General features: G+C 46.5%; 2 protein-coding genes across 4 annotated transcripts in view; both read right to left on the bottom strand.

Moving 5' to 3' along the window:
* Myoz1 (myozenin 1) overlaps positions 1-9,468 on the bottom strand; it is a 12,538-nt gene extending 3,070 nt beyond the window's left edge. Inside the window, exons 1-3 of one of the 2 annotated variants that reach the window (XM_010607065.2) lie at positions 9,394-9,468; positions 3,261-3,351; positions 2,208-2,386 (exon numbers count right to left, since the gene is read on the bottom strand). In XM_010607065.2, coding sequence (XP_010605367.1) covers positions 2,208-2,386; positions 3,261-3,333 — 252 coding nt within the window. In that variant the 5' untranslated portion in view covers positions 3,334-3,351; positions 9,394-9,468. Of the gene's footprint in view, positions 1-2,207; positions 2,387-3,260; positions 3,352-4,914; positions 4,994-9,393 lie in introns of those variants that run through there. The other variant, XM_010607060.2, reaches the window with a different exon arrangement.
* Synpo2l (synaptopodin 2 like) lies at positions 7,909-17,145 on the bottom strand. 2 transcript variants are annotated; one of them, XM_033766526.1, is made up of 4 exons: positions 16,940-17,145; positions 15,716-15,867; positions 14,792-15,306; positions 7,909-10,924 (listed from the first exon to the last, which is right to left on the bottom strand). In XM_033766526.1, the coding sequence occupies exons 1-4, from the start codon at positions 17,042-17,044 to the stop codon at positions 8,775-8,777; spliced, it is 2,922 nt and encodes a 973-aa protein (XP_033622417.1). In that variant the 5' UTR covers positions 17,045-17,145; the 3' UTR covers positions 7,909-8,774. The 2 variants fall into 2 exon arrangements, with proteins under 2 accessions (XP_033622417.1, XP_010605345.1); XM_010607043.3 differs by lacking the exons at positions 14,792-15,306; positions 15,716-15,867; positions 16,940-17,145 and adding an exon at positions 13,155-13,357.
* Positions 17,146-23,935: the final 6,790 nt, after the last annotated feature.

Genomic DNA, 23,935 nt, shown 5'->3' with positions numbered 1-23,935 from the left:
TTGAGACTGACCTGGAACTCACTATGTAACCCAGGCTGGTCTGTAACTCACAGCGATCCTCCTGCCTCAGCCTCCTGAGTGCTGGGATTATAGGCATGCGCCACCACACCTGGCTTTTTCCCATCCTTACTAACGCAAAGAAGATCAAGACTTCTGCACAACTAGACTTTGGGAGGGTGGAGTTGCCAAGAATAACCCAGTCTTAATTTGAAGAACTACCCTTCCTCAGCTTGTCCAACAGTCAGAAAAGTCTCTTTTCTTTTCTCTTGGTGTCTATTGGATGTCCTGAGAGTGAAACTGTAGCAGATGGCATTGGTGGGGGAGGGAAAGGCAAAAGGGCAACACTGAACTCAGCTGTAAAGCCTAAAAATAACCCCCCCAACTCCTTGCGGAGGCTCTCCTGGCCACCTTACCGTGTATACCTCTATGCTCCACCCAGTGTAACCAGACCCAGCAGGCAGAAGAGCTTTCAGCCTCCTAAAGTTAGATATGACCAGCTTAGCACTTTAACTCTGCTCCTACATAAGGGTCAGTGACAGACGCTCCTGTCCTGGCCCCATCCCCACAGGCATCGATTTTCTCTCTCCCTGAGCCAAACAGCAGGAGGTGGAGAAGGAAGAAAGGAAATGGAGATGGCCTCCTCCTCCTCCTCCTCAGCTATAACATCCTGTGCCGGGATCCTCTCCAATCCCTCCTTCTCTTTCGTTGAAAGGGAGGCTAACTAGAAATTGTTGGTTCTGAAGAAGGATGATTTCAGCTGCCACATCTGGGACCCTTAGGGAAGAGACTGACCCTTTTAAGTAAAAGAATGACTAAAGAAGGAAGGATATGGCTATAAAAACAACTCTAGGGTTGCCAGGTTTGTTTTGTTTTTTTCTTTTGTTTTTGCAGTACTTGGGATTGACCGAAGACCTTGCACATGCTGGGCAAGCACTCTATCACTGAGCTATATCCTCACCCCTTTCTATTTTATTTTGAGACCTGATCTTACTTAGTTGCCCAGGCTGGCCTCAAATTTGCCACTCTCCAGCCTTAGCCTCCTGAGATGCTGGGATTATACACATGTGCAACTATACCCAGTTCAGGATTGTGCCAGGCGTGGTGGCGCACGCCTGTAATCCCGGCACTCAGGAGGCTGACGCAGGAAGATCGCTGCGAGTTTGAGAGCAGCCTGGGCTACATAGTGAATTCCAGGTCAGTCTCAACTACATGGTGAGACTTTGTCTCAAAAAACAAAACAAAAGAAAACCAATTTAGGATTGTTAGCTTACCAAATAAAATTGTAGGACAACAAGTTAGATTTGAAGTTCAAATGCATAACAAATAAATTTTTTAGTGTAAATATGTCCTAAATAATTGCATAAGTCATGATAGTACTCAGAAATTATTCATTGTGCAAATGAAATTCAATTTGCAGTGGGCATCGCGTATTTTTGTTTTCATGTTCCAAATATCACAGGAAACATACATATAGGAAAAAAGTATTTACTGTATAAATCTGAAAGTCAAATTTAACTGAGTATCTCATTTAGTTTTTTTGTTTGTTTGTTTGGTTGGTTGGTATTTTTTGGTACTGAGGATTGAACTCGGCCTCGTAAACACTGAGTACGTGCCCTACACCCCTAGCCCCCATATCCTGTATTTTTTATTTTTTAACTTTTTTTTTTTCAGTACTATGGATCGAACTCAGGACCTTGCACTTGTGAGACAGGTAAAGTGCCACTGAGCTAAACCCCTGACCCGACTTATTTTATTTTATTTATTTATATTTTAGTACCAGGGATTCAACTCCAGACCTTGCACTTGCAAAATAGGTGGCGGAACCACTGAGCTAAATCCCCAGCCCCCAACTTATTTTATTTTTATGTCCCAAATATTGCAAAAATGTTTTTTTACTAAAAAAATTATTCATTGTGTATCATTACTTCAAAATTCAGGACTGAGTGTTTTGTGTTTTATCTGGCAGCCCTGTTTTAACACTTACCCATACTCAAAACCTACCCCTTCACTAGCTCTAAGCTGGAGACTGAGTTTCAGAGATACGCTGTACCTCAACCTAGATCTGTCAGGGCCTCAATAAATCTTGAGGTTTAGTGAGTTTGTAAATTTTCAGGGAGAGGATGATGTATTTTGGAAGTTGAAGGCCCACTAAAAAGCTATCAGAAAAGTCACTAGGCTTTGAGAGAATGGTTCAGTTCCAAACTCACCATGGAGCTGTCAGAAAAAACATCAGGGTGGTTCTCATAGATAAACTTCTCCACCCGCATCTGCCGCAATTTGAACATCTTGGAGCCCCGGTTGGTGAGCAGTGACAGCTCTTCCAACATCACATCCCTTGGGACACTGATCTTCTTCCCCAGGTTCAGGGCCGAGCTCTCCTGTCCACCTTTCAGGGAGGTATGGAGGAAGAGAAAGAGGACAGGAGGGTTTTCTGGGCTCAGAATGCAGTCCCCCACCCACAACTGTGTGTTCTGGTAGAGATTTTTAGGGGAACCTAAATAGTGCCTGTGATGTCTGAGAAAGGTCTGTCTTGTTTACGAGAGATTGTGGTTTCCTGAAGAGAAGGCATAGGGACTGGGGTGCAGGGCAGAGAAAGTGGGGATACTACAGTGAGAGGTGAACATCAAAAGGGCGAGGGCAAAAGGTGTAAAGGAACATCATCGAGGGAGGGCCGTTGGAGAAACAGGGGCACAGGAGAAAGTCAATAGGCCAATCCTGTGTGAAGCTCCTTGTCTCTAACTACAGGCTCCTGTTTTAACTCCTTTCCCTCTTCTGCTCAGGGAACTCTGGTTCCAAAAAGCCTCTAGGTATTGGGAGAGCTTGCTACATGTGTGCCCTTGTGTTTAACCCTGGAAACACACATGTGCAATCTCCCATGTTAAGTGCTTATCCAGTTCCCAAGCTCTAGGGAAAGAAATAAGGAAATTAAACATATTCTGAGACCTTAGTCTGCACCAGTGTTCCTCAAACATACCTCACTGACTGCATCTTGCGGTCCTGGACCCTTGCTGGGTAATACAGCAGGATCTTGTCTCAAATATTGAGGAGAAAAGGGTAGAAGGATGAGGAGACAGTGTCGAATCCCTTCTGCCTTTCTTCCTGCCATCCTTCCTCTCCCTCTCACTCCCAACCCCTGACCCTCTGCCACTGGAATTCCTCATTTGTTTACCCTAAAACATATAGTATTATTTTTGAGACTCTTGGGTCAGGGCTGCTCTCGATACAAAGTCCCATGTGAGGTAGTTACAAACATGCCCTACCTCCAGTGAGTTCCATGATCAGCTTGCTGGATTTCCTCTTCTTATTGGGGGCCGGGGTTCCTGAGAGCGGCATTGTGGAGGTAGATTCAGCCTACATGGGGCAGCAAGGTGGCAAGGAGGATTGACAATGGACAGAGACTGGGAAGAGTTATGCCGTAGGACAATTTTGTTTATTATTATTAATTTTTTGGGGGGGTACCGGGGATCAAACTCTGGTCCTTGCACTTGCGAGGCAGGTGGCAGAACCACTGAGCTAAATCCTAGGCCCTATTATTATTATACTTGAGACAGGGTCTTGTTATATATTCCAATCTTGCTTTGATCTCATTTTTTAGCCCAGCCTGGCTATGAACTCAGGCAATCCTCCTGCCTCAGCCTCCAGAGTGCTAGAATTATAGGCATGCACCATCATGCCCAACCTTTTTTTTTTTTTTTTTTTTTTTTTTTTTTGTGAAAGGACTTGCTATGTCAAGCCGGGCCTGGATTCACAATGTAGCCCAAATTTGTCTCGAACTTATAGTGATTCTCTTCCTGGGATTACAGGAATGCACTACCACACCTGGTTGCAGTAGGACAATGCTCCTTAACCCAAGGTTAAGGGCTTCAAAAGATGTAATTTCATCAGATTTTCAAAGAAATGTGCATTTCCTCAAAAGGTGAAAAGCCTGCTGATTTAGGGCTTCTGTTCTTTCTTCTTTCCTGAAAAGCAGGAAAAATAGCTGCATCCCCTGTTCCTACCTTCTACCAGCCTCTTGTGGGCTACTTTACACAGTCTGTATAGGAATTAGGACCATAAGGCTGGGGCTTTAGCTCAGTGGTTCTGGCACCTGCCTCACAAGGACCCGAGTTCGATCCCGGTACCAAAAAAAAAAAAAGCGGGGGATTAGGACCATAGCTGGAAGTGATAACAACCTCACATCCAGAACAATGCATCCAGGTTTCATGGGCTTGCGGGATTTGAAGTTTTTATTTGTGCTGGGATATCAGACTGGAACTATGAGGCTCTGGTCTCTCCTCAATCTGCCCTCATGGCCCATGGGGGTAGAGAAATGTCCTGCCAGGTTGAGAGACTCAGCCAAAAACATTTTCCATAGGAATGAGAGGTTGTTGCTCCTCCATTGGGCCAGCTGGAAGGTGGCCTGGGAGGTCACAGCCACACTCCCTGCTCCTTTAGTCACTTCCATTCCAGACCCCAGAGCTAGAGTAAAGAGGTGATCCAGGAGGCATTGGAGCCCTGACTCGTGTCAGTTCAGCAGTATCATAGAGGAAGGGGATTGAATGAGGGCAGGAATATAGTAATAAGATCTGACTGTGGATGGGGATAATCTGAGGAAAGATACAGCCCCTGGCCCCTCCTTAACAGAAGTTGGCTCATAGAGACAGCTGTCTCCTACTGAGTTCTGCCTTGCGAAAACATCTGCAACTCTTCTGGGGTCTCAGACTCCCTTCCCATCTGTCAGGCACCTCCCCTAACATCTCCATTTCTCCAACTGTCTGAGCCTCTCCTGCCCCTTTCTGTGGCTCCCCTGGCCTGGACAGCTGGAAGCTAGGTATAGATGGGGGGGGTCTACTCTCCCAGGATCAAGAATCACAGTTGCAGACACAAGTCACCAGCATGGACTCTGGCCCCTGAGCCATAGTATTGCACACTTACCGGCTGCTCAGTCGGTGGTCAGTTCTCCCTGGGGTCCAGCAGCTTTGGAGGACTGAGCTGCTGTGACCGGAGAACCTGAGCTGGGCAGGCGTGGGGGCAGCACTGGCAGTGAGGGAGGGAGCAGTTATTAATAGAGATGATGAGCACAAGCAGCTCAAATGGCAAAGGGGGTACCGAGACCCTGGAACCAAGATCCCGCCCTCCTTGCCCAGAGGCTCAGGAAGGGAGAAAGGCCTTTAGGATTCTCCCCGAGTCATCTGAGCCAAGGATCAGCCTGCCCCCAGCTCCTCTTCCCTGTGCACCTAGAGTCTGAGAAAATTGAAGACATAGGGAGAAAGGAAACAGGCAGCAAGTGGTGTAGGAATTCAGAGTGGGAGAGAGAAGCCAGAGAACATGACCTAAGGACCACTCACGGCCCATCAGGGGCTGGAGCTGGAGGAACTTGCGGGTGTATTTGGGGGTGGAGGGATTAAGGCTCTATGTTTGAGTATGAAGTGTTCACATGGAGCTGCTTTTTTTTTTTTTTTTTTTTTTTTGTACCAGAGATCAAACTCGGGACCTTGAGTTTGTGAGGCAGGTAGCAGAACCACTGAGCTAAATCCCTGGCCCTGGAGCTGCTCTTTTAAAGTTCCTGATGGATTGTTCTCTCTGGAAGGGCCAAATCTTGGCAGGATAAAGGACAAATTAACCAAATTTAGTGTGATGAGAGGTGGTGTCAGGGAAGACTTGACCAGTTATTCTACCTTCCTTTTCTTTCCTGGTCAACTCTGGCCAACTCTGCTACCAGTCTTCATTTACTACCCAATTGCAGCTGCCTCCAAAATGGCTCCTGAAGTTTCCCAAATATACCCTCCGTGAGCTCTCCACTGTTCCTGACCATGCCCTTCTCCCATTTTAGACTTTTCAGGCTCAGGCTAGGAAAAATCCACCACTACCACTGCTGCAAACAAAACAGAAACAGAAAAACTCAAAGTGTGATCTCCAATTACTGAGCTAAAATTGGGTAAAGACAGGCTATTTTAGCCTATGGTCTCTGGGGCCTTCCTTTAAAATTCTGATACTGTGTACTTGGGAGCATGTGGTTATTGGCACAAATCTGCCCTCTGCTGGCAAAAGTGGAGCAATGGCAAATTCTTTCTCAGAAATCTAATTCCAAAACCGGGTGTGGTGGTGCATGCCTGAAATCCCAGCATTTAGGAGGAGGCTGAGGCAGGAGGATTGCTGTGAGTTTGAGACCAGCCTGAGCTACATAGTGAGTTCCAGGTCAGTCTCAACTACATAGTGAAACTCTGTCTCAAACCCCTGCCACCAAAAAAAGAAAAATAAATCTAGTTCCAGCCAGGGAGTTAGCTCAGTGGTGCTGCTGCCTGCCTCCAAAGCACAAGGACCCAAGTTCAATCACTGGCACAAAAAAACAAACAAACAAAAAAATCTAATTTTAATTCTAGCTGGACTAACCAGTTATTCTACCTCCCTTTTTCTTCCTCTTCAACTCTGGCAGGTCTAGGAACAACAGGTGAACATTTAGATCTGCCTTTTAGTCCTCTTTTGCTGCCTGGGTGCAGACACAAGTCACAAATTATTAGTTTCAATCTGCCTTTCTTTTTTTCTTTTCTTTCTCTTCTTTCCTTCCTTCCTTTCTTTTTTTGAGTTTATTGAGAAAGGGTCTCACTATGTAGTGCAGGCCAGCCTTGAACTTGCTAGGCCCAGGCTGGCCTCAAACTGATCCTCCTGCCTCTGTCTCCAAAACACTGGGATTACAGACGTGTCACCCAGCCACCCTGCCTGGCTTCCACCTTTATTCCATCTCCTATTCCAACTTTCATCTCCAGTCATTGCTTTCTATTCATTTAATTCTCAAAGAATGTTTAACAAGGTGGTTTCCTCCAGGGACTAGGAAGTATTGATGGCAAAGGAATTAGAGGGCCTTTCAACTTCGCTCAGTTCTGTAAACTGAGCCTTCTCTGGAAAGTAAGGAGCAGCGAAGGGAGAGGGGGAGACAGGATGGAGACTCCTGGGAGACAAAACTAGGAGGAGGACTGGAGGTATCAAAATTGAAGCAGGATGAAATTGGCAGAGAATGGCGAAATAATTGATGACGAAGGGCAAGGGTGGAAAATCGGGGGGGGGACAGAGACTGAGATCGGGAATGAGATCAGGGTAATGAGTTAGAGAAGATCAAGGAGAGATCAGGATTGGGTATAAAACCAGAATAGATGACAGCAACAAAAGATATGGGGCATAAGTTTATTCTTGTGTACAAACCAAAGAACTGTAACTCACACCCAAAATGCAAAGGAAAGGATCACTTTCCAGATCAAACAGCAAACATGGCTGGTGATGGTCTTGGTGAAAAGGGAGTCCATCCCCTTCTAGAATCAGAAACCAGGACCTGAAGCTGAAAAGGAACAAGAGCTAGGGTTTTGAGGCATGGGGTAGGACTGGAAAGGTTTTGGCTCTGGATGCTTCCCTGGCCTTTCCCACATAGCCAGGACAAGCTGCAGAAGACAAACAGAAGGATGGGCTCACAGGAAGTAGCACAGACACTAACTCTTCTTTCTACACTCAGCACACACCCTCACGCTCCCCCATCCCACCGTCCCCCTTAACTCTGACAAATACGTTCTTGTCCCTCAGATTTTTTTGCCCCCAATCCCCTCCTCACATAGTTGTTTTTTGGCTGACCAACTTTACTCTGCCAACCCTGCCCTCTCCCTCACCATGCTCTGTCACTTTCAACCATTTCTGCTCCACTCCAGCTTTCTGTTTCACTCTCCCCACCCTGGCTTTCTTTCTTCTCTTTTCTTAGGCAGAATGAAGCCACTAATTTATTATTAGGCAAATGAAGCCAATAATTTATTCATTTTCCACAAGTAATTTTCTTTTCTTTTTTTCTGACATCCTTGATATTGGATTTCTCAGCACAAAGCTCTGCTAATTTTCTGAAATCCAGAGGATTATTTATTTATTTGTTTGTTTTATTTTTGGTACTGGGGATTGAACTCAGGTCCTTGCACTTTTGAGGCAGGAGGTGGAATGACTGAGCTAAATCCCCGACCCAGATTTAAATAATTCTTAGTTCTTTTGCTGGTATAGTTGGTGTAACTCATGTAAACTATCCCAGTCCTTAAGTCTCGTCTTGTGCCATAAATTTCCCAGGATGCTGTGCACCAGCTAGACACTGCTCTCTGAGGAGGTGTTCTCCAGGGAAGCTCTTTCTCCTCCTACATTCCCTGTGGGGATGTCTAACCCTTCTACCATTGTAAAATTAAGACTCAGATGTGGTCTTTATTTATACATCTTGCCTCAGACAGAGGAGCACATATGATTACTTTCCAGATCAGATCCTGATCACACACATTTGCTGATACTTGCACACACACATACACATCCTAGGCACACACACTGCAGGTATAAGCCAGGTGATCCTGGGAAAGCAGAGTGAACGGTAGGGAGAAGGTTAGTGTAAACAGGGATCAGTTCCATCTCTTTTTAGCCTTCCTGGTAGTGAGCTTCTAGCCTAAGATCCCAGTGGTTACTTTTACTCTGTGTGCTTCTCACTGAACATTAAAATGAGGCTCACAGAGAAAAGCATAATTGTAAAGAGACTTGCAGAGGCATACAGGTAAAGAGGCCAGGAAATGTAGTCAGAAGGAAATACCAAAGTAGGCATAATAGGTTGGAAAGCAGCAGGGAGGTGGGGAGTGACAAGGAGATGAGACATAACTTCAAAACTATCTCTGGCAGGAGGAACGTTAGCTTCCAGATGCCTGGGAGAGACAGGGTAGGGTAAGGGCTGGAGAAGCAGCTTTGGAGACCAGATGTTCCACTTCTCCTTGGTCCTGGGACCTATTCCTTGCTCATCGGTGCCCTGCCCCAGGCTTCCACACATGAGCCTGCAACCCTGTTCTGGTGGCTGAGAATCGGGGTCTGGCTACTTGGAAACCACAGGAGGTGGGGGTGGCCCCAAAGCCTCTGGGAGACTCTTGAGGAAGGGCTGGGCTGGAGACAGGGGCCGAGGCCAGTTCTGCCCTCCAGATGGGTTCATCCAGTGAAGTGGCTGCTCGGGGGACAAGCACAGTGGGAGCTAGGGGCTCTGCCGTGGGCTGCGGCACTGGAGTGGAAAATCGGCGGATCTCTTGGACTTTGGCAGTTTTGGGGGGCCCTGAGGAGGTGGGGCCAGGAGTTGGAGGAACCTCATCAAAACAGAACATGGCAGTTTTGAGTTGGTAAGGTTGATGTCGCATGAAATCCAGAGCCTTGATGCCCTGCTTGGGGGCTGCCCGAGGTCCCTGGGATTGGGCCTTGTTAGGGAGAGTTCGGGCAGCCTGGGGGAAAAAGGGTGAGAGTAGTGGGTTATAAGCAATTGGAGGTGGGGCTCGGATGTTTGGTGAATATTTCCAGGAAGGGGGCAATGAGGGGGTAGGAGAAGGACTTCTGGGCCGAGGGCCAGGACCTGGTGTAGTTTCCACCACATACCTGTCCGCACGGCTCTGCCGCTTGGCAAACAGCTCCCCACCCCTGCCCTGCAGCCTTGGCGGCTCAGAGATTCCAGGAGAAGTGGTCGCCCCATTCACTAGCCCATCAAGGAGCCCTCGGGATGCTGGTTTAGGAGCCACTGGAGGTGGAGTCTTAGGAGCCATAGGGGGCGGGGTCTTAGGAGCCACGGGAGGCGGGGTTTTAGGTGTCGCGTGAGGCAGCGTCTTGTAACTCCTGCCCCCTGGTGGCTGCATGAAATTGCAGGCTTCAGCTCCGAGGCTTAAAGCGTCCTCCTCTGGACCAGATTCGGTAACGCCGGCTCTGGGTTTTTCATCTAGGTTCTGCACCAGCGACAGCAACTCGGGGTTGGGCGAGTTCTTGGGCTCCTCCTTCCCCTGGCGGAACATCTGCTTCCTGGTCCCGCGGCGCCGGGCCTCCTGCAGGATGCCAGTGCGTGCAGCCGGCACGGAGATTCGCTGCTCGCGAGCGCTAGGGGGACTGGGGGCCGCCGGACCTAGTGTGGGCGCCTCCGGGCGCGCAGCGGGTCGCAGGGGCGACGAGAGAAAGATAGAGGCTGTGGAGGTCATGGCAGCTGCACTTGGAGGAGCGGAGGGCTCAGGGGCTCCGCCCGGTGTAACGGGCCGACTCGGGGCTGGGATAAACAGGGAGCTGGTGGCCGTAGCAGGGCCTGAGGACCGTGGGGTGCTGGGGGAGCCAGCAGAGAGCACATGGCTGGAAGCCCCAGTGGTGAAACTCAGAAGAGGCGTGGGCTCCTGAGGAGAGGACGCGAAGTGGGCTGGGACCGGGCTGAGGCCCCCCAGGTTCTCGTTCGCCCTCTTGGGGGCTAGTGGTCTGAAAATCACTGAGGTGGTGCCTGGCCGCTGCCCTTGTACGCCCGGGGTGAAGGGCCTAGCTGACCTGTTAAAGACGCTCGGAGCTGGGGAAGGGGCACCACTACCTGAGAGGAAGGGCCTGGGGCTGGTTAGAGGGGCTGGCAAAGGACTGGGTGGGAGCACAGCTGCCTCCGGGGGAGCACTTTGGGCCCGGGGTGGCGATTGCAGACCTTGACCATTAAGCACCTCTACCTGGTCCACCGGAGCCGACTCGTGAGTGCTGGAGGCTGCGCGCTGGCGCTGTTGTTCAAAGAGCTGGACCCCTCTCCCGGAGACCTCGCTGAGCTGTCCGCCCTGGCTCTCTTTTGTGCCCGAGCCCACCCTGGCCAGCTCCATGTCCAGATAGGGGCTGTCCCAATCAGACTGATTGGTGAGGCTGCGCGCGTCGGAGAAGGCCTCTTCGTCCAGCTCAGACTCACTTGTTGGGGGAACTCCGTCCTCCTCCTCGGTGCCTGTTCCAGTTGCAGCCCCGAAGCTCACTAGGGTGTACTTCTTAGCTCTCTGCCGCCGTTTCTTAAACATAAGCACCCCCTTGGAGTGGGGGTTTGGGGCTGCAGTTAGAAGGGATGCAATGGTCCTGCATTTGGTCTTTGCTTCCTTCACACTCTTCTCTTGGAGGCTCTCTGCCCGTTGCAGTTCTGAGAAGGCCAGAGGGTAGATTGGTCAGTGTGGGGCTTTGCAGCCTCTTCTAATTCTGCTCTCCAAAGTTTTCATTTCCACTGGGGCCCGCCAGCTTCTTCCCCCTCCCCCCTCCCCCCTCCATCATTTCACTGGTGGGACTTGAGGACTGGGTGGAGGGTGAAAGGTGAAACCAAAGTTAGTTAAAGGGAAGGCAGAGTCCACTTGGCTGTCCTGACACTGCTTTGCCAATTCTCCTACCCTCCCTTCCCTCTATTCTGTTCCTGTCTTCCCAGAGAAGTACCCTGATCTGTGCACTCCTCTCCTGCATTCCTTCCCCACTTCCCAGGACTGACTGGCTACGTCACTCTGCACAGCAGGCAGGGAAATCAGAAAATGTCCCAGGGAGAGAAAACAATAGAAGGGACACTTTTCTTCTACCATAGAGACCCTGGTCAGAGGCTTTTTACAACGTTTGGGATACCCCTATGATCAAGACACACAGGATTCTTTTTTTCAGTCCTGGGAATTGAACTTGAGACTTTGTGCTTGCCAGGCAGGCGGTGACACCACTGAGCTAAATGCCCGGCCCTTTGCTTTTTCTTTTTTTGGTACTGGGGATCGAACTTGGGTCCTTGTGCTTGCAAGGCAGGCAGTGGCCTCAGGATTCTTAACAATGAGGATGTTCATTCACAGCCCCACCCTCATGATGTGGTCCTCATCAGAAGCACTCACAGCAATAACTTCTATCACATATCACTCCAACAGGAATATCTGTCTGCTACTGAAAGCTAGTACTTTCTCCAATGTATTTTTCTCAGTAATGTCTATCCCAGTTGAACCTGGTGGCGCACACCTATAATCCCAGCACTTGGAAGTTTGAGCCAGCATGGACTACATAGTGAGTTCAAGGCCAGCCTGAACTACATAGCAAGACATTGTTTCCCCAAAACCCCAATTAATTAATTAATTAATGTATATTTCAACTCACATACACTGTAGTTCACACACAGAGACCTAAATGTATACGTGCATACCTGAAAATTGCGTCATTCACATGTATATACACACACATGCTCCAGATGGCTTCTTTTCCCCCCAGATTTGCCCCATAGGGACACCGTTACTATCAGTTTGGTCAGATTTTAGAGTTGCTTTTGGTCTTCTAACTGCTAACAATGCTTCATACCTGTTACAGCCAGAGTTAATCTCAAATCCAAGATTTGGGAAAAGTCAGGGTGCTGCTCTCCAAGGTCATCCTCCCAATTTCCAGGATACCTCGAGGTCGCCAGGTAAATGTAGTCTCCTTTCCCCCAAGATGAGAATAGATTTCTTTGGGGGTCAGCACAAGCCTTTTAGGTAGAGAGATAAGGCGTCTACCACCAGATAAGCGTGCAAGAGCTATGTGCTAAAGAGAACCAAGGCAGGGCTTCCCATGCCATGTAAGGCCTGGAGAGGTGGAGACAGGAAATGGGAGAGGCTGCGCTGCGGCTAACACCCGGCCTTAGACATGGGTAATCTCTGGTCCACGGTCCCCAGTTCCTCCTGAAAAATTCTTGAAATTCCATCTACTTTCCACTTGAGATACCAAACTCCTTTCTATTTAAGGCTCTCATTCCTCTCATCCCAGCTCCCATAACATAGAATAGTACTGTAGAAGACAGAATAGGCACAGGAGTCAGAGTTCAGTTCGGGCTTTTGTTGTTGGGAGAGTTACTTCACCTCATTGAAGTTCAGTTTCCTCATCTGTAAGTGAAGATGGTAACAGCAACCTCACAGGGTTGCTATGAGGAATAAGTGAGCTAATATAAGTAAATTTAGCACTTAACACAGTACTAAGGCCTACCGTGAGCAACTATTACTCTCAAAGCTTTTTTGACCCTTGATATACGCATATGCAGACCATTCTTATTCACACATATCTCCTCCCACAGACTTGCACATGCCTGCATTCATGAATTGATAATGTACACCCACCTCTCTCTCTCTTACACACACTCTTTCTATGAGGTTTCTACATCTCATGTGGTCACAAATCCCTTTGTCATGTGGCCATAGCACCAAACCATTCTGAGAAAGGGTCAGTGATGCTCTCCTGAGAGAAGGAGGAAGAGGACAGCAAAAAGAAGAGGACAGGAGAACACAATGTTCCCCAGAGTTCACCCTTCCTCAGTTGTTGCCGTATCACCCTCCACTCCAAACCTTTCCATTCTACACCCCAAAACTCTCTTCAATGTGGGAAGGTAGTACCTGCATAGAATGGGTCTTGGAGTTCAGGATCTGGGTCTGGGGCTTTGTCACAGCTGGCTTGACTGAGGGGCTCTTGGCTGATGGGCTCAAAGGCCTCCATGCTGAGAAAGGCAGTGCTGGCTGGAGCAGGACCAGCTTCAGCCACCCCCACGCCTTTTAAAGCCCCTTTGTCTTGTCCCCAGAGATGGCAGCTGAATGAGCTCACTGGGCTATTTTTAGAGCCTGGCCCCCTCCTTTCTCTCGGCTGCTCCACAAGTCCTGGTGTGACGGACGTGGGCACCTGCCTCCCCTTCCCCCCACCTTGCCCCACTGTACAATGAGGTCTACTTTGGCTAAAAATATCCTTGAGCCATTAACCACAGTCTCACCCATCATGGTGGGAAAGGAGAGGAGGGGATAAGAAATGAGAACTGGGGATAAGTACGGGATCCTGGGTATGTATCTGAGTTTGTGGGATGCTGGACACACTCAGAGATGTCAGACTCTAAACTTTCATGTCCCTAGCTGGGCGTGTTGGCGCACGCCTGTAATGCCAGCATTTGGGAGGCTGAGGCAGGAGGACTGCTGTGAGTTGGAGACCAGCCTGGGCTACATAGTAAATTCCAGGTCAGTCTCAACTACACAGTGAGACCCTGTCTCAAAAAGCCAAAAAACAAAACAAAACTAAACTAAACTAAACTTTCACGTCCTTAACCGCTATTCAAATTTAGAGACATGAAACTATATGGATTATCAGAATGATGGGGGGTGGAGAAAGATGAGAACTAGAGGGGGAATCCTGAGATTTCAGAGGTGACAAAAGGTCTTTGTGAGAGGGGCTTGGGAGAACCAGGACAGGGAAACACTTCTTTCTTAGCTCTGGTTATATAGCTCACATCAAAAATAGCAAAGAGCCTGAGATAAGTGGAACTGGCTTTTTCTGCCCAGGCCCACATTCTTGCCTGAGATAAGCAGCCAAAGATCCTTCTCTCCGCCACTTTCTAGAGACCTCATGATCGCCCCATAGATTCCCAGTCCCCAGGAATCCCAACCAAACTTACACATCAGTAGCTCTGAAACTCTGCCTGCAGTCAACACTGCAAAGAGTTCCTAAACCCTTGTCCTGTTTCCAAATACTCCCATGCCCTGTGTCTGTCTTCTGCCTTCACCCTATCCTGTCAGCTAAAACAACAACAGCAAACACCACCAAACTCTTCATCTATTCATGTCTTTGTCCAACTTCCCCACTTACTCTGTTCTTGGGTTGGGTTGAACCACTTGTATCTTTCTGCTATACTGGTTCAAACAGCAAAAATAATGGAGACCATGAGAGTAATTTTTAACTCCTCCACTTCTGTCTGTTCTCTCTTTTTTTGTTGTTGTTTGGTTTTTCAGACAGGGTCTCACTATGTAGTTGAGACTGACCTGGAACTCACTATGTAGTTCAGGCTGGTCTCGAACTCACAGAGATCCTTCTGCCTCAGCCTCCCAAGGGCTGGGATTACAGGCGTGCGCCACCACGCCCGGCTTGTCTGCTCTCACTTGTCCCAAAGACTCTATCCAAGAGACATCAAGTAGGTAGAAATTATAGATATGAAAGCATAGATTTAGGGCTCAGATCCTGGCTAGGGGGAAAAAAAAAAGCATTTAGGACTCACTGGCTTGCTTGGCCTTCTGGGTGTAGGTAGTAGTAAGATCTTCTGCCACTGGGTGGGGAACAGGTCCCACCATAGGGATAAGATGAGGGCCGGGCCGGAGTGGACCATGGGGTAACAGCAGTGCTTCGGCTGGGGGTGGATGAAGGGCCGCCCCTTCCTCCCAAGATGGGGAGCTCACACGGCTGTCAGCCTGGCTGGGAGGCCCAGGGATGGCAGGTACTGGCTCTGCAGGGCTGTCAGACAGGTAGACCTCATCTGGTGGGGCTCCTGGAGGTGTGGGCCTTGTGGGGCCTCGGCGGCGGGGGCGACGGGGCTTCTCCTGAGTGGCAGAGCCATCCACATCACTGTCTGTCTCTCCATAGTAAGCTTCGCTGTCAGGGGGTGATCGAAGGCTCCCAGGCTGAAGGGGCTGGGATACTGGAGCACCAGGAGGCTCAGGACTCAGTGGAGATAAGGGTGACAGTGCCTGAAGTTCCCCAGGGGATGGAGATCTGATGGGCCCTTCATCTGCTGCCCTGGATGGGAAAGATGACAAAACTTGAGAGATGGGCATGTGACCAACAGCTAGAGAATTGGAGAGGCTGGGGAAGGAGATAAAGGAGAAATCTGGGGTAGGCATATGGTTAGAGTGAATCATCTTCCAATGTACTTGGAAGGCTATAAGGAAGATGCAATGAGGAGATAAGCCAGAGGTTGAATGAGACCCATTGGTGACATATCCACTTGACACCCCAACCTTTAATTCCATACATGTTCAGACCTTTTGGGAGACATATGCAAACATCTATAGCCCAGCAAAAATACACAAGCAGAAACAGGTACTTGTTAGTTGCTGAAGCCAGACCAGTGAGATCTAGAGCTGAGGCAGGCAAAAGGCAGCCCTACGAAACCTGGACTATGGTAAAAGAAGAGGGGGGTCCATACCGCCTCACAGTGAGGACAAGCTGATTCCCTGAGGCATCGATGAGGCTCATGGCACTGGCATGAGAGAGGCTGGTACAAGAAACCCCATTGATCGCCAAGAGCTGGTCCCTCTCTCGGAGTCCTGCTCTGCCAGCCTGGCTCCTTCTTCGGATCTGAGATGTTAGAGGAGAGATTGTAGGTGATGGAGGACTCCAATGGGAATAGAATGAAAACGAAATGACAGGAAGTATCCAGTAGGATGAGAAGAGTGGGGGTACCTGGGGCTGCAGCTGAGGGGGCCAGTCCAGGGAGAAGGTGAAGATTAGTGGGAGTAATACACCTATCTTGGGAGGTATGGCAACCACTGAGTGGCGGGGGATTGGAGGAAACTGCATGGAGGAGGTACTAGAAAGGCAACATTTTCCTTCAAGGACGATATTTCCTTTCTAGGCCATGGAATCTCAGATGCTATTGCAAGTGAAGATTTTAGAATAGTATTCCAGATCAAGGCAGTCCAGCCAGATTCTGGGAGACTGTGAGGTCAGCATGGATGCATGCGTGTGCACACATGGCTGCCACGGATCGAGTTCTTACTAAGTGCGTTTCTTAAAATGGTTCTATGAAGTAGGTACCATTATTACTCACACTTTACAGTTCAGAAAACTAAGTCCGTAGAGTGAAACCAAAAGGGTAATGACTCTATCTGAGGCCAGATCTTGCCATATCCCTCCTAGCACTAAAAAAAGTCTGGCCTAATGAGGACCTGATTTAGGGAAAGAGGAGCACTGAAGGCAATGGGCAGGGCAGGGCCCGGCAGGGCAGGGTAGGGCAGGGCTGGGTGAGACAGCTTCAGCTTGTCACATACCAGTTTAGTGAGAGAAATGAGAACCTTCCCTACATTCTTGGAGTTGGGAGCAGAGGTACACACACAGGAGAGCAAACCCTAGGTGCCCAGACACCAGACTTTGCAACCATGTTGCTGCGGGAACCTGAAGCTCCCTTTTTCTCTGCTCCTTGGAAGCCAGGAATTCCCTTTTCTAATAGCCCTCCAAAGAAGCCTGTGGTCAGATATTCCTCCCTCCACCAGACTTGAGCATGCTTCCCTGCCCACCTGTCCCCCTCCCCAGCACGTCTTCCTCACAGCCCCCCACTATCCCCCTCCCCAATTAGGCAACCACATGATTCTTCCCAGGTTCCCTTGGGTTCCCCTTTCCCTGAAACTTCATTTCAGGGGCTCTCCCTTACCTTGGACACCTGTAAGGGTTTCCTCTGTTCGGCCCCCCCCTGAAGTCGGAAGCCCCAGGGGGCTCCCCCTGATAATGTGACCAGGACTTCCTCCTCAGCACCCATTGCTCCGCTTGGCCTATGGCCCCTGAAGCTTGGACAGTGTCCCAGAGAGAGAAGTTGAGGTGCTGGTACCCCGTCCGGCCTGCCTGCCTGTCCGGCTGTCCTGCTCCTGCTGCCCCAGCACCCCCCCCATACACCACAGGCAAGCAACTTGGCCATGGAATAATTACAGTCCAGCACACATGTCCCATCAATCTGCTCAAAATAGTTGCAGGCTGTATTCAATCTCCCTCCCCCAGCTTGTTACTCCTATTGCTAATTATAGCACAAACTTCTGCCTTCCAGGCCCCCTCCTCAACTAAGGTACACCCTTTCAGCGGCTGTGCCTTATAAGATAGGATCATGGACTAATCTCAATTGCTTTCCCCCAAAGTCCACTTCAAAGTGGCAGCTGCACCAGTAGAGGCTTCAATTCCAAAGCTGGCAAGAAATGGCTGGGTTTACTCCACAAGCTCCCAGGAAAAGTACTCCTTTGCTGTATGAATTAGTAACCAACCCAGGCTCTTTTTGCCCACTGTGCAGTATGCCAGTCACTGATATATGTTTTGCAATAGGCCAAGTTTATTCACTGAGGCAACCAAGCGTGAATGCCTTCCGAAAGGTAGGTTTTAGGGATATTTATGATTTTAAAAAGCAAGGTATATATAAAATTAAAGAATAAATCAGACAGTTTTTACAAATGAATGAAAATGCCAATACAACCTACAGGAATCTATGGGACAAAATGGAAGCAGTTCTACGTGGAAAATTCATAGCACTGAATGCCCACATTAGGAAAACAGAGCAAGCTCAAATAAATAACCTAATGATGAATCTTAGACTCCTAGAAAAACAAGAGCAAGAAAAACCCAAAGCTCATACAAGAGAGGAAATTTTAAAGATTAGAGCAGAAATCAATGCAATGAAAACTAAGAAAACAATACAAAAAAATAAATAAATCAAAGAGTTGGTTTTTTGAAAGAATAAACAAAATAGATAAACCCTTAGCAAACCTTAACAAAGAAAGAAAAGAACAGGCTCAGATCCATGCAATCAGGAATGAAAAAGGAGAAGTCACAACAGATCCCAAAGAAATCCAGAGGATCTTTAATACCTACTTTGAGAACCTGTACTCTAATAAAATGGAAAACACAGAAGAAATGGACAGATTTCTAGATACTTATGAATTACCAAAGTTGAACGAAGAAGATAAAAACATTTTAAACACCCCAATTACAATCAGTGAAATTGAAAATGTAATTAAAAACTTACCAACAAAGAAAAGCCCAGGTCCTGATGGATTCACTGCTGAATTTTACATGACATTTAGAGAAGAACTACTGCCATTACTCTTCAGACTTTTCAATGAAATTGAAAGGGAAGCAATACTTCCAAACTCATTCCTGGAAGCAAGTATCACTTTGATTCCCAAACCAGGGAAAGATACAACTACAAAACAGAACTACAGGCCAATCTCCTTAATGAATATAGATGCAAAAATCCTTAATAAGATACTAGCAAACAGAATACAGAGGATCATCAAGAAGATCATACATCCTGACCAAGTCGGATTTATTCCAGGGATGCAAGGATGGTTCAACATGCGTAAATCAATAAATGTAATACATTATATTAACAAAGTCAAGGACAAAAACCACATGATCCTCTCAATAGATGCAGAAAAAGCAATTGACAAAATTCAACACCCATTCATGATAAAAACCCTGCAAAAAAATTGGAATAGATGGTCTATATCTCAACTTAATAAAGGCTATGTACAAAAAACCAACAGCCAACATCATATTAAATGGCCAAAAACTAAAAACTTTCATGTTAAAATCAGGAATAAGACAAGGATGCTCACTATCACCACTCCTTTTCGATATAGTTCTAGAAATATTAGCCATAGCAATTAGACAAGAAAAAGAAATTAAAGCAATAAAGATAGGAAAGGAAGATGTTAAACTGTCATTATTTGCTGATGATATGATACTCTACATTGAACACCCAAAACACTCCACCAAAAGACGTCTAGACTTAATTGACACTTTTAGCAGAGTAGCAGGATACAAGGTCAACACCCAAAAATCAATAGCCTTCTTGTACACAAATAACAGACTGAGAAATTAGGGAAACAATTCCTTTCACAATAGTACCCCCAAAAAATGAAGTATCTGGAAATCAATCTAACAAAAGAAGCAAAGGACCTCTACACTGAAAACTACAGCACCCTGAAAAAAGAGATCAAAGAGGATATAAGAAAATGGAAAGATACCCTTGTTCCTGGGTAGGAAGAATCAACATAGAGAAAATGGCCATACTACCAAAACTGCTATACACATTCAATGCAATGCCAACTGAAATTCCAACACTATATTTCACAGAACTAGAAAGAAGAATCCAAAAATTCATTTGGAACCATAAGAGACCTAGAATAGCAAAAGCCATCCTAGGCAACAGACACATGACAGCAGGTATAACAATTCCCAATCTGAAACTATACTACAAAGCCACTGTGATAAAAACAGCATGGTACTGGCAAAGAAACAGACCTGAGGATTAGTGGAACAAACTGGAAGACACAAAAACAACTCCAGATGCACTGAGCTACCTCATCTTTGACAAAGGAGCTGACCATCCCCACTGGAGGAAAGATAGCCTCTTTAATAAATGGTGTTGGAAAAACTGGATCTCAACCTGCCAAAGATTAAAACTAGACCCTTATCTTTCACCATGCACTAAATTAAAATAAAAATGGATTAAAGATCTAAATATTAAAACAGAAACACTGACCTTGCTGGAAGATAAATTAGGTAGAACTCTTGAAGACATTGGCATAGGAAGACTTTATGAACAAATCCTCAGTAGCATGGGAACTAGCAGAAAGAATCAACAACTGGGATCTCATCTTATTAAAAAGCTTCTGCACTGAAAAAGAAACCATCAACAGAACTAAGAGACCACCTACAATGTCGGAAAAAATTTTTACCAGCTGCTCCTCAGAAAAAGGACTATTATCTAGAATATATAAAGAACTCAAAACAATCAGCCCCCTCAAATATGAAGACCCAATTCAAAAGTGGACATCTGAAATGAACAGACAAAGAAGTAAAAGCAGCAAGTAAATATATGAAAAAATGTTCCACATCACTGGTCATTCGAGAGATGCAGATGAAAACAACACTGAGATTGCACCTCACCCCACAAAGAATGGCTGCTATCAAGAAATCACACAATAACAAATGTTGGCCGGGTTGTGGGGAGAAAGGAACCCTTCTCCACTGTTGGTGGGAGTGCAGACTGGTGCAACCACTATGGAAATCAACATGGAGATACCTCAAAGAGCTGGCTCTAGAGGTTCCATTTGACCCAGCCATCCCTCTGCTGGGTATCTTTCCAAAAGAATTAAAAGAAACATATCACAGTGATATATGTGTACCAATGTTTATACTGGCACAGTTTGTAATAGTTAAAAGTTGGAAACAGCCCATTTGCCCATCTGCTGGAAACTGGATAAAGATGTGTTTTTTTCTATAAAATGGAATACTACTCAGCCATGAAGAATAAGAAATTAGAGTCATTCATAGGAAAATGGATACATAATGAGGATATACTCTTAAGTGAAATAAATAAGTCACACATGTGTAAATACTGAATAGTTTCTCTGGTGTGAAAAACTATAATAGTACACAAGATCCTAATGGGATAATTAATAATGTGAAATAGGAAGAAAAGGGCTAAAGGTGTAGGGGGAAGTGGGAAGGGTAGGGGAAGGGGAACAAGTGAAAAGAAAAAAATATTAGAAAATGAAAAAATGGAAATCAAGTGTTTGTAAATAGGGAGGGGGGAGGGGGTGAAGTGAGGGCAGGGACAAGGGGAAAAAATGAGAACCAAGACCTGTCATGTGAAGGTACAGGATCCCAGTAATGAATGTAACTATTGTATACCTAGATTGTACCAATAAACTTAATAAAAAGAGAAAAGAAAGGCAAAGTATAAATGGGCATGGTGACACACACTTGTAATTCCAGCTAACCAGTGGGCTGAGGCAGGAGGACTGCAAATTCAAAGCCATGGGTAAGATGGCAAGCTCAAGGCTGTCCTGGGCAATCTAGGGAAAACTTGTCTCAAAAATTTAAGATGGAGGGCCGGGGATTTAGCTCCATGGTTCCACCACCTGCCTTGCAAGTGCAAGGACCAGAGTTCAATCCCTGGTACCAAAAAAAAATTTAAGATGGAGACTTCCAGAGAGATAGCAGAATGGTGAACAGCAGAAAAACAGCCTCTCTGAGATTTGGTGTCCACATGCCGGAATACAGCAATGTGAGGAAGAGAAGGAGGGAACTGGGTCCTCAGCACCAGCAAGGATCTAAAGTGAGAATTGAAGCCCATGGGGAGAGCAAAGACAGAGACCTTAATGCAGAAGAGGGAGGTGGCAAGTGGTGCTTTCTCTCTGAGCTCCAGCTCATGGTGTGGGAAGGGCAGCTCAAACCTGCAGATGCAGTGAGAAATGAAGCCCACAGGGAGAGGAAAAAGAAAAACTTCAATGAAGAGACAATGCAGTGTGGGGAAAAGTTATTGCCAGCTGTTCCTCAGACAAAGGACTAATATCTAGAATATATGATACAAAGAACTCAAAACAATCAAACCTCAACATTTAAAGACCCAATCCAAAAATGGGCATCTGCCATGAATAGACACTTCTCAGATAAAGTAGAAATGGCAAATAAATATATGAAAAAATGTTCAATATCACTGGTCATTTGAGTGATGCACAAACTTCTGCTGAGATTAAGTTAAATTAAAACAATACTGAGGTTACATCTCACTCCAGAAAGAATGGCTGATATCAAGAAGTCAATCAACAAATGCTGGCGGGGCTGTGGGGAAAAAGGAACCCTTCTCCACTGTTGGTGGGAGTACAGACTGGTGCAACCACTGTGGAAATCAGTGTGGAGATTCCTCAAAGAACTAAAACTAGGGCCGGGGATTTAGCTCAGCGGTTCGGTGGCCTGCCTTGCAAGCACAAGGACCCAAGTTCAATTCCCAGTACCAAAAAAAAAAAAAAAAAAAAACCAAAAAACCCAAAAACCAAAAAGCAAAGAACTAAAACTAATCAGGTGAAGTGGCACAAGCCTCTAATTCCAGCACTTGGGTGGTTGAGGCAGAGGATCACCATGAGTTTGAAGCCAGCCTGGGCTACATAGTGAGTTCCAAGTCAGCCTGAACTATATGGGTTGAACCTGTCTCAAACAAACAAGCCCCTAAAATTAGAGGTTCCATTTGACCCAGCTAGTCCCCTCATCTTGGTATCTTCCCAAAAGAATTAAAAGCATCATACCACAATGATATATGCATATCCATGTTTATAGTGGCACAACTTGTAATAGCTAAATCTTAGAAATAGCTCAAATGTAGCCGGGCATGGTGGCGCATGCCTGTCATCCCAGCACTTGGGAGGCTGAGGCAGGAGGATCACTGTGAGTTAGAGACCAGCCTGGGCTACATAGTGAGTTCCAGGTCAGTCTCACCTACATCATAGTGAGACCCTGTCTCAAAAAACCAAAAAAAAAAAAAGAAAGAAAGAAAGAAATAGCTCAAATGCCCAACCAATTTCCTATATTACATGATAGAAATGGAATAAATCATGTGAAAATCCTTAGCAAAGGGTCCAGTTTAAGGTAAGTATTCAAAATCTTAAATTTAGCCAGGTGTGGTAGGACACATCTACCACTGTGCTTGGGAGACTGAAGCATGAGGATCACTGCAAGTTTGAGCCTAGCCTGAACTACACAGTGAGACACTATCTCAAACAAACAAACAAGTAAAGAAAAAGAAATGTTAGTAAATTTGGCAAATTATTAATGTAGACCAGTGGTTCTAAATCCCCAGCAGGCAAGGGCAGGGAACTATCTGGAGGAACAATTAAACCATTGCTTGGGGACTGGGAATGTAGCTCAGTGATAGAGCACTTGCCTAGCACTTAAGAGGGTAATATCCTTCGGGCCACATACAAAATAAAACCAAACCAAGACGGGCATGGTGGCTCATGCCTGTAATCCTAGCACTTGGGAGGCTGAGGCAGGAGTATCGCTGTGAGTTCGAGACCAGCCTGTGCTACCTAGTGAGTTCCAGGTCAGTCTCAACTACATAGTAAGACCCTGTCTCAAAAAACCAAAACAACAACAACAACAACAACAACAACAAAAAACAAAACAAAATAAAGCCAAACCAAACCAACCAACCAAAGAAAAACCTCACCAAAAAGCCATAGCTCACTCGGCCCCATCTCCAGAATATATCTAGCCTGAGTCAGAAATCTTTTTCTATTTGCAGTGCTGGAGAAGATCTCAGGGCAACATGCATGATAGGCAAGTGCTCTACCACTGACCTATGTCTCCAGCCCTGGAAACCTACGTATTAACACGTTCCTGGATATTACTGATACTAACGGCCATGGGATTTATTGGTGTCTGCACGGCTTTTGTGGGGGGGGTAACAGGGATGGAACTCAGGACCTTGCACTTGTGAGGCAGGCGGCAGAACCACTGAGCTAAATCCCGGGCCCTTACTGGCATCTATAAACTGAGGAGAGGTGCAATCTGCCCATTTAGTAAACACAACACAGACTGAAGTGATTTTTTTTCAGTGAATGAGCTACTTTATACCTCTAAATAACTATCAAGATTTGAGAGCAAGAACATTTTTGTTCCCTACTGTATTTGCAGAACCTAAAATGTAGGTCAGTCCACAATAATGCTCAAATTATTGAATAGATAAATAGTAATGAAAGGATGTATAAAATACTACAAATGTTAATTACACTCATTCCTTAAACATGGAAATGATTCCTGCAGAAATTGTAGCTTTTCCAACAGTAGAGAATTTTTGGCTCTGGTGGAGCTCTGAGCTCAC

This window comes from Fukomys damarensis, unplaced genomic scaffold, assembly GCF_012274545.1.
Source record: "Fukomys damarensis isolate Sample0158 unplaced genomic scaffold, DMR_v1.0_HiC HiC_scaffold_20, whole genome shotgun sequence".
In the NCBI taxonomy this organism is placed as follows: Eukaryota; Metazoa; Chordata; class Mammalia; order Rodentia; family Bathyergidae; genus Fukomys; species Fukomys damarensis.
This window is presented reverse-complemented; position numbering and strand designations above follow the sequence as displayed.

Coding starts and splice junctions, on each gene's coding strand:
- Synpo2l (XM_033766526.1), bottom strand. CDS start 17,044: ATGGGTGCTGAGGAGGAAGTCCTGGTCACATTATCAGGGGGAGCCCCC. Junction 15,307..15,715: donor CTTGTCCTCACTGTGAGGCG/GTATGGACCCCC, acceptor TTTCCCATCCAG/GGCAGCAGATGAAGGGCCCA. Junction 10,925..14,791: donor CCAGAAGGCCAAGCAAGCCA/GTGAGTCCTAAA, acceptor TGGCCTTCTCAG/AACTGCAACGGGCAGAGAGC.